Here is a 10,495-nt window from a genome sequence, read left to right as displayed (position 1 = left end):
CCGCCCTATGTCGGCATCTCCACAACACATTGTCCATGAAAATCGAGAATCAACTGATCCGAAATTTATTTTCAGTTGCATGAGGAGTAACAAATGTGTTTTCCTTTCTGTAAAACATCTGCACCTGAGACCTGATGTCAGGCTTCTTTCTAGTAATGGAGCCGGGGAGCTACATAACAAAACAAATGTGTTTCCTTAACGTGGGTTTTAACCACATGGCATGGTTGGGGGGCTACATACATATAGCTAGCCTGTCCGTTGGCTCTCACCGTCACTTTTGGCATTTGCAAACACGTTTGAGGTAATACTAATAATGGCATGCGAGATAATTAATTTCCGAAGCTTGAGAGCTATGGTAATTAGCAGGTCTAGGGAAATTAAAAAGAGGTAAAACCGAGATGAATTGACACTGACCGCCGCAGATGATGAAGTCGGACACGCCGTCGGGGCAGTGACACTCTAACATGTCGTAGACGGTGTTAACCCGGCAAAGCCCTCCGCTGTCCACGCACCCCGCACAGTCGTCGACCGTGTATTCCAGAAGGAACCCCTCCTTCATCAGCCGCCGGTAGTCCTTTCCGGCCGCCCCTGGGTAGCCCAGCACCGGCATCGTCGACACCGTGCAGTTTCCCGGCACCGCCCCCCATTTGTCTTCGGGCATGTACCGGTCGGCGAGGAACGCGAACGAGTCATTGAGCGGGCCGTTGGCGCAGTTCACGTGCGCCCACGTAGGCGGTGGCGGCCGCGCCTGCTGGTCGGTGCAGTTGTAGAGGTAGAAGAGCTGCCGGTTAGCCGCGCTGATGGTGAATGGCGCGAGGCCGAGGTCGGAGGAGGCGTTCACGCGGAGCTCGATGTCGCAGGTGCCGTCGGCGAGCTGGGCGTTGGTGATCCGGAAGGTGCCGTTGTCGTCCCCGTAATTGATCTCCCGGATCTGGTACGTCCAGAGGGAGTTCTTGAGGGAGGCCGTGCCGTTGCCGTCGCAGCTGACCTGGAAGGCCCGGTAGCCGCACTGCGGCAGGTGCGTGCCGGCGAGCCAGAACGGGTAGGCGATCCGCAGGGCCCCGCACGCCGCCGGGTCGCAGGACGTCGGCGCGGTGGTGTTTATGGCGTCGGTGGCAAGGACGGCTGTTAGCAGCAGCGTGGCTGAACAGAGCACGGCGGCGGCGGCGACACGAAACGGCGTATGCATCGCGTCGATCTTGTTGTTGCAACGGAAGGGAGGGAGAGGCCGCCGGCTACGGGATGCTGTGGTAGACGTTGAGAGGAAAGGATGATATGAGGATGATGAGAAGAAAGCACCGGGACATTCATGGATGCGTGGTTGCCGGATGTGTTGACCATTCGTCGTCAGGGAGTTTGACTGACTGAAGTGGACACCACCGGCGAGTGGCCGAGTGGGAGCTCACCCGCCATGTGGGTCCTCACGGCGGCGCTGGCCCGGTTGCCAGTGGCCGGAGGAAGGGAGGTCGTCGGTCCGGGTCTGGGGTTTGAACGCATCCTTACCTACTGCACGGAGAAACAACCTTTCCGCCTCTACCCTTTTCTGCGAGCAGGTAAAGTAAAACAGCCGCGTGCTCTGGTCGTTACCGTATCCTTGTCCTGTGGCTGTGGGCGAATAAGGGCACGTACAATGATGTCATATGGATACAGATGCTTCATGACAAAAAGTAATTTGAGGCATATGTGTTGATTTTTTCTCTCCAATGCAGGCTACTACTACTGGGCCTCATCAAAAAATAAAAAGTGAATCTCACTACACATGCATCCCTCATCTTCACTTCAACTTTTTCCAACTTTATGCTCCGGGTCACACTTTTCTCTCCAAGCACCCGCCTCCTGGAGAGGATCCTACTTCCCCATCCGAACCTACTTTTTCTGTCATCCGATCCTACATGGCATGTGAGGCATCACCCTGGGGCTATGCATTGGCCATGCCCTAATACGCACAGTGACCGGGGAGAACGTATCATGCATATATTTTCGGCTTTCCGCCCTCACGGGAGAAGGTAGTATCATTCATACGCGTGGACTGTCTTTATTTTCTCAAACGCGTTGCAGTAGTTTGTAAACGAGCGGAACATTTTTTTTTCATAGTAATACGTGTCTCATTTATATCACAAGGATCATAGTACAAGCCACGTACATACCGACCTGACAAATCTGAAAAGACAGCAGAACGCCAGCCTTTGCACACAGGAACACCAGCCAAGAAGTAAAATTACAAACAAGACTAAAGAATCCTCTGAGCTTGACGCCAACGCCCGTCACCTGCCTCTGACACCACCATAGCAGCCACCAAAGGAGAAAATGACGGATCGCCTCCACACCCAAGCTCGACGCGGCTCCATCGCTGATATGCAGCTTTGCGGACCTCCAAGGTGGCTCGCCAATAAAGGCGAAGCCATTGCCGTTGAACGAATCAGACCGAGGCAACACCCCGGACACGCCATCGAACTTCAGATCTGGCTCCCCCGCCCAACTAAGACGTTGGTGGAGAAAACCATACCTACCTGCCACGAACCACGAACCGAAATCCACCATCTTCCAGATGCCATCGATGCAGACCACAATCTGCATCCGCTCCTGGACTACCTCCCAAGCTCCACGCCGGCGCTGGAGCAAACGCCGTCGCAACGGCGGAGCCCGAGGACACAGGTCCACCACGAGGATGCCGCCGCCGCACCATCCTGGCTTGAACAGTCTGGTTTTCAAGTCCACCCCAAAGCGGATCGCCTCGTTGGGGAAGGATCTGAAGATTTATTAATCGACGCCGCCATCGCCAGCGCCGAAGCCATGACGATGAACAACCCAAAATCCTAAAAAACTAATGCCTAAAACAATCCACACGCTTGGATCCGGCGATCCCCCTCACCATTGACGACCGAGGTCATCAGCGGAGAGGAGCCGCCGGAGGACGGCGGCGGAGAAAGGCGCCCTGACGGCAGGAGGCGAGCGTACGATGCTCTAACTGAATTGGCGGATTCTTGAGCAAACGAGCGAACATTATACAGTAGCTAGTACTCCAGCTTACATGTTAAGCCTCTGTATGCGTACGTAGACTTGACTCAGGAGTCCTCCGAATCGGACAAGAGGCGTTACGCCTGCATGACTGCACGCATGCATGCATCGACGTGGGGCCCATCCACCCAAATTAGTTTATGGTTCTATTTCTATCTAGAGCGCCACCACACGAGACGCCGCCACGGCGTTCCAGCCGCCGTCGCTGGCACGGCAAGGTTGACTACGAGTGAACGAACGAAGATGATAAACCAAGGAGCTTAGCCTTTGTCTTCACCAAACATCCCAAAGGCTCCTTCACCTTCGCTCCTTTTTTTACAACCACTCCATCACTTCTCGTACTCACTACCAACTATCTGTAACTGATGTGTGGTACGTCTATTTCATCTCATTATATATTTTCTCTCTACCAAATTAACTAATCTACACACCCTTTCCCTATAATTTCCTTGCTTTTATATACCACATGTTCTCAAGCTCTTTCTCCAAGACGTCTTTCTAATTTGGTATCTTATTGTGCGCCAGTGTCGGCGCTCTCCTCGAGTATGCTAGCTAGTAGCTGGTCAGTGTGCGTGCGGTGTCGTTTCCTTCCCCCTTTCTTCTCCGCCTTCAGGATCTAGATGTGTCAGCTACGGTCACCATGGTTCAAGGCCATCACCGAGGGAGGTTAGGATTAACGGGGTTCGATCTAGGGTTTTTGCATTTCTTTAATTTTTTAGGTCAAAGCTTGTAAAATTTTATTCAAAGGCTCGTTTAGATAGTTGAAAGCTTTAGTGTTTTGGGGGGAAAGCTTGTGTAGCAACAATAGAAAGCTTGGTTATTTGTTCCTTAAAATGCTTATAAGAAATAGTTGTGCTTTGCGGATTGTTTGTTGAAAGTTTGATGAATGTTGGCGTTGGACTAAAGCCAATCAATTAATAATGGTTCAAACTCGCTTTTCTTTTGTAATGGTTGTTTTTTTTTCTATGGCTTCAAAAAACAAGGCTGCGGTTGAATAGTGTCACAACCAAGGTTTTGGATCCCGAGTGGACCCTTTTTTTCGAAGGGTACCGAAATTGCGGTTACCACGTTAACCCCGAAATACCAAAAAAAAATCGGACGAAATTTATAATCAAATTTTGAATTCAAATTTTTTGAGGTCGATATATGTATGTATTCAAAAAGCGAGCGACCACATTCGAACCCGAGACTGGATGATGCGGAGAGAATTTCTTTGCCACTACGCCATGACCAGTAATGTTCTTATAGAGGGATGCCTTATATTTAACTAGAAGGTGGGCGTTTGGATTAAAAAATTTGAAAAATATTTGTTTTTTTTTGCTCGGTATGAGTGTATTTCGTGGGGGGACAATAAACGCGGTAACTACTCGAGATCTCAAAATTTTGAGCGGCAACCAAAACGCTGGTCACAACTGGATATGGAAGTGCATGTCGGAAAAATGAGAAGTCCAAAAAGGAACGCTTGGGCACAACAAGCGCACTTGTCGAAAGTAGTGATTGATGCTATGGATGACCACGAATTATCAGTCACTTTTTCCGATGGCGAACATCGGGTGGTGCTAGCACGAGTACATTCATAGCAACGTGTTTGTCTCTACTATTAAAGGAGGATCGAACGTCGTGATGGTTCGACCACATCCCCACCTCCCCCCTTCGTACGACAACCATCGCGCGCGAGGGCTATGCCCACAGCAGCCCAAAAATCCAACTCCAAATCAGCCCACGCACAGAAAACCACGACCAAGAAAAAAACAGTTCGGCTCAAACCACAAACGAGATGCATGGCATTAATGCGGTAAGAAAACACTGGAAAATAGCCACGACCGACTCCCCATGACGCGCGCCCCAACTCTCTCCAACCCCCTCCTCTTCTTTCTTAGTTGGAGTCAGCCCAACTCCTCCAACCCCATCGATTCCAATCTCATCTCTCCCGAGAAACTTCAGTGGACTCGGTCGTGGCGACGAGGGGTGATGGCTCGCCCTCTCACCGTTGAGTCCTGCTCCGTCTCTGCCCTCCATCCACTTGCTCCAAGATGTCTTCCGCGGCCGGCAGCTTCCCCGATTTGGGGTTGTGGCAGCTGTGAAGTATGCGAGGAGGGTGTGCGTCCTCCTGTATGAGAATCCGACGGGTCGTCTTCATCGCAGGCGGCTACGGCGAGGACCAACAGCTCGAACTTGACGCCCTTTGCGTCCGTCAAGGACAGTGTCACAGGTGCGTAGATCTTTGATCTTTTCCTTCGATGCCATTGTCTGATTGTCTCCGTTCCTGTGAAACCAGTATTCCGCCTGGCCGGCGCTTTCGCTCGATGGCAAAATGAACACATAGCAAACCTGGTTTGCCTTAAGGGGTTAAATCAGCTAACAATGTAGCTAGCTAGCTTTGCCTTGAGATGGATCCAATTGGTGGATTGATTGATCGACTAGCAGGTGGATTCTATTGATCGACTAGCAACGCACGCGCACACTGGTATGTGACGTATTTACTGTTTATACTTCAACTCACGGTGATAAAACCTAGGAGCTACATGTATCACCTTTCTAAGTAGAATTAGAATTTCTATATTACTTTGGACAAGCAATCGTTGGTGAAATCTGGCTATATGCACGTGAGATCTATAGGCACCCAACAGAGAGAACTATCAAGCTGCTGATTTCACCATTTTATCTAGAGTTCTAGACTCATTGTGCTAATTCAAGTAGTGCTAAGCAATCATCTAACCTAACTATTAGTCTATTACTAGATTTATTGATATAGTTCATGTTTTGCTGCTTTTCCATTTTTTGCGAATGGAGCGGATTCTGAAATCGCATGTGTTCAATTAGGTTTTGATCGGCCAGCTTGAGTAGTAATTGTTTTTATTGTCCCATTTGTTCTTTCATATAGGCTACCTTGCTATGTTGTACTATAAGATACTTCATATAGGAGGTCAAGCTTAAGGTACAATTCTCAACTTGTCGAGAATCATGATAATCATGATATTTGCCTGCTTCAAAATGCTCCCTGAGGTGTTAGTTGACAGTCCTCTGAATAATATTTGTTTGTTGTTTTTTTTTACAGAATTTGACCATTTGTGCAGGCTTTCGTTCATCATGGATCGACCTTAGTCTTAACGATTACCCTATCAAACATGTAACCCCTGTGATGTGGTGCTCAATCCTGCTATTTCTTAGTCCATTAGTTTTTATGCATTTTAACCTCAGAGATTTTATTAATTTTCAGTTGGTTTCTAACTAGAGATGCACATAAATAACTTTGTTCTGATTTTCATAAAAGAAATATGGCATGCACCTAGCTAGAGGTTATTGACTATATGTTGCAACCCATTTTATTATGTTGGTCTTTCTTGACACCATTTTCTATTGTAGGTTATTGAACATAAACAACAAGAGAATGAACAGAAGTGTGTTGGGTGAGGCCCGGATACAACATCTCACTTCTTGTTTTTGGAAATCATATATACTTAATTCCAAGAGGTCACCAGCTAAAGGGATGGTACAATATGATTTATTTTTTTGTCACTAAGCTTGACAATATCTCACCAACTGTAGCAGTAATGTGACTCGATCTGTAGGTTGTGCTTGGCAATGAAATAGAAATTTTGCTGCTAAGGTATCGAGGTACGGACAAAAATATTGCCTGTTTTCGTTTGTATGGTTGTGGTCATAGTCTATTTTATGCCTGTATAATTTTCTGTGGTTGTGAACTATATTTAGCTCCACGTAGAAATCGAAGATTAATCTTGTTTAATCCTTTGAGTGTATACTAAAGTTCCTGTTACTCTAGCAAGCAATTAATTGACTTACCGAAGAACTACATGGAAGAGAGATATGTTTGATTTGTTTTGAACTGATTGCAAGAAATATATGTATGGCACCTACAACTCTGTTCTCAAAACATATAGGAAAATGTATGAAGATGGCACGCCGGCCGGAGTTTTGGCCGTTCGCCCGCTACCACGCGCTCCTGTTTCCGCAAGCCCCGCAAATCGCGCTGCCCTGCTGCAGGCCAATCTCATCTGCGAGGCCGCTCTCTACCCTTGCATCCCCACCCCCTCCCCACCCCCTGTTGCAGCCCAATTTCGCCGGCGAGGCCGTCGTCCACCCCCGCATCGGCCCCTACCTCGCTGCAGCCCAATCTCACCGGTGAGGTCGTCGTCCTTCGCATGGCCGGCGATTCTCCTAGCTCACCATCTCCAGTTCCTCTCCGCACGGCCAGCGATAGCTCCTAGCTCACCATCTCGGCGAGGTACACCCAAGGCACGAGAAGCTGTGACGACGGGGTGCACCTGACATGGGGATGGGATGGGCGAGGACATCACCGGAGCTGCAAGCTACAACCGGCATCACAAATTGCTACAACCGGTGTCCTTGTTCGCTACATGCTATCATGAAGATGCATCCCGTGGAACAAAAATCTACAACTGGCAAAAGAAAAATCTACAACTCGCTGACCATTTTGCTGCAAGCGGCGAAGGTGAAGATGCGGACAGCGAAGGTGAGCATCGGGGCTGCGACGATGGGCCGTGGCCTGTGGAAGCTGCAAACTAATGCGCCAGTGCTGCAACCGCCCTAGAAAAAGCTACAACCAGCGGCCGGTTTTTGTTGCATCGGCGACGATGATTTTTTTGGCATGTGAGGTAGATGACTGCTACTGGCGACCAAGGAAGATGCATCCCGCTGGAGAAAATGCTACAACCGGCAATAGAAAAAGCTACAACTCGCGGCTATATATGTTGCAAGCGGCGATGTTGAAGTTTTGGCCGCCGATGCTACGACCAAAAAAGCTGGAACCGACGATTTCTTTTGCTACCATCGTCGGAGCAAAAAAACGTGACATCGGCGATCCAAGAGAGGTTGTAACGACGAGCAGCTGGGTACTGCGACGAGCGGCAACGGTGAGGGAAAGGACGCGGGTGCTTTCGCGTCTCGCCGGAGCACACACTCGCGGTGGCTAGGGCAGGGACATGTCACTGGCGGATTTGAACCAAGACGCGTGCGCGGGGCAGAGGGGGAAGAAGATCATGACATGGGGGAAGGCGGATCGGACGGCCCCTGCCTGTTGGATCGGGCGGCAGGAGGCCGACCGGCCCAAATTTGGGTTGGCGCGCCGGCGCGTATCATTGCTCAAACATATTGTTATGAAATATTTGATTTATTTTGAGCAATGTCTCATGTCTAAGTCTATTGTTCCGTGGCAACGCACGGGCATTCAGCTAGTTTTAGTCTAATGTTGGTGTCGATTGGCTTCGGGCGGGCACCAGCACTACTGCGTACATATGATCTAAACTTAAACCCTTTTGGGTGCGTACCAGCTAGTTTGAACTAAAGTGGCAGACTTTGAAAATGAAAATGCTTTCGCTCTAAAGAAAAATATAGGCTAACAGAAAGTTGCAGAGAACAATCTCAGCTGATCGAAGGCGATACAGTGTTGCGTACCTGAAGATTTGGGTGCGCCCCATGCAGAAGTCGTCGTTGCCGTCCTGAAGCACGTGAACGTCCATGCATCTCGCGCCGCATGCCGACGGTGACCGCACAGGCCGCCGGATTTCTCGCAGCCGCCGCACTCCCCCATCGCCTCCGGCCTCCAGCTCAGCTCGAACCCCATGTTCAGCGCCGGCACGACGGCGTCCAGCGGGCCGCTGGATGCCGCGCCCGTCCTGCCGAGCAGGGACCTCCTGAGCACCGGCATTCCCACGACGTCCTGGCACAGCCCGGCGTAGCCGTACGGCGTGAGGTCGTCGCCGTCCCGGAAGACGTACGAGTGGTGCCGCCCGTCGCCCTCCAGGCACGCCACCTGGTGCGCCGCCGGGATGCCCATGAAGGAGCAGTGGATGAAGAAGGTCAGGTTGGCGTCCCTCGCCGTCAGCGACAGCGGCGAGCCGTCCGGGAGGGTGAGGTTGCGGCCCACGAGCGGGCACGTGTTGGACCGGGAGAAGACGCCCAGGTCGAACAGGGACACCGTGCGGTCGCCGTACAGGATGTGCGTCACCGCGTAGTCGCCCGACGGGAGCCGCAGCACCGGCGTGTCGCGCCGGCACTCCAGCCGCAGGCTCGGGTACCCGCAGTGGTGGGAGCCGTTCAAACTGCCGTTCCCGCCGTCGATCCAGAACGGGTACCGGATGTCCACCGCGTGCCCGCACCGGTACGACGGGCAGGCGGACGTGCTGCCGGCGGTGGTGTTGTTTGGATTTGGGACTCTCTCTGTGGCCGCGACGCCGGCGACCACGACGATGACGATGCTACTAGAGAGGAAGAGGAAAAGGTGGAGGTGACAGGTAATCGGGAGCGTCACCATCGCCATTGTTGCACTCCACTCACGGATGGCTTTGCCTCTGCCTTTGCGACAGGAGATTCCATCAATTCTTGTTGAACCAGCAGCCGGGAGTGAGATCATGCGTAATTGATTGTTACCATTTCGCGCGGGGGCAACTCCATTTCATCCAAGATGTGTGACGACCAACTGAAACTGAATGAAGAGAGATGTGCTATTTGCTGAAATCCTGCCAACGTACAAATTCCATATAATAGATAATGCTCATGTGCATGTATCTTGTTCTGGACGTGCCAACAGCTTCACCGAAGCATACCAAAAAAGAAAGAAAGAAAGAAACAGTGCTAAGGGAATGTGCATGTATCTTGTTAATTAAAGAAGTACAGATTCAGCATATGATGATCTGAACCAAAACCTGAAGCAACCAGCACCGGAGGCTGACATTTGGGCCAATATGTTGAAACCTACGCGAGACGTCATCAACTTAGCTGTTTCTGACATACACATCACCTCTAGGTAGGTTCATCTTGTAAACAGGATAGAGTCATCTGTACCTCCAAATGTTGGGCATTGCATCGTTGGCAATTCAAATAGGGTTTTGGAACAAAGTATATGCCCGATGTCCCCCTCCCCCGAGCGCCCCTCCCCAACCCCGACCACCGCAGCCCCAAGCACGCCGGTGGACCTGTCCGGCCACCGTCGTCCAACGCAAGGGGACATCAGCCCACGCTGCCTCTCTTTCAGCCCCAGCTCCACCCCTTCACCCGCTGGATCTGACGCAAACCCCAAAAGAGCCACCTATAGGGAGGCACTTCTATCCTCGGCCATTAATGGGGAACCCAGGTCTGCTACCGCCAGCCCGGTCGCCTTGACTGCTGGCTCGGGCAATCTTCAAGCGCCCCTTCCGGGCTCCTTCGGCGCCGCAGCACCCCCTGCCGTCCAAGCTGCAGAGGTTAATGCCTCGGCGTCCGCTTCGGGGTCCTTTCAAGCACCGCATGCGGGCGGCCGCAGAGCCGCGTCCCCCTCTCTCGTGCAAGCCGGCAGGCCTTCCGCTGCGCCTGCCCCTGCCGAGGGACCTTGGACGGTGCAGAGGAAGAAAGGCTGGTGGCATAAGGAGAGGAAAGCTCAACAGCACGCGCGCCAGAACAGCACTAATGGCGGCAGGCGGCGCCAGCAGCGTCATCATGACTCCGCTGCCCCTGCTCC

General features: G+C 51.5%; 1 protein-coding gene across 1 annotated transcript; it reads right to left on the bottom strand.

The window, feature by feature from the left end:
- Window positions 1-307: 307 nt before the first annotated feature.
- On the bottom strand, window positions 308-1,189 carry LOC119279169 (LEAF RUST 10 DISEASE-RESISTANCE LOCUS RECEPTOR-LIKE PROTEIN KINASE-like 1.2). The gene has a single exon (XM_037560525.1). The coding sequence runs from the start codon at window positions 1,187-1,189 to the stop codon at window positions 308-310; it is 882 nt and encodes a 293-aa protein (XP_037416422.1).
- Between the last annotated feature and the right edge of the window lie 9,306 nt (window positions 1,190-10,495).

The sequence above is a fragment of the Triticum dicoccoides genome, chromosome 3B, assembly GCF_002162155.2.
Source record: "Triticum dicoccoides isolate Atlit2015 ecotype Zavitan chromosome 3B, WEW_v2.0, whole genome shotgun sequence".
Classification (NCBI taxonomy): Eukaryota; Viridiplantae; Streptophyta; class Magnoliopsida; order Poales; family Poaceae; genus Triticum; species Triticum dicoccoides.
The sequence above is the reverse complement of the archived record's forward strand: the minus strand, read 5'-3'. Positions and strand labels throughout refer to the sequence as shown.

Bases quoted from the DNA above. Each gene is read 5' to 3' on its own strand.
- LOC119279169 (XM_037560525.1), bottom strand. From the start codon at position 1,189: ATGCATACGCCGTTTCGTGTCGCCGCCGCCGCCGTGCTCTGTTCAGCC.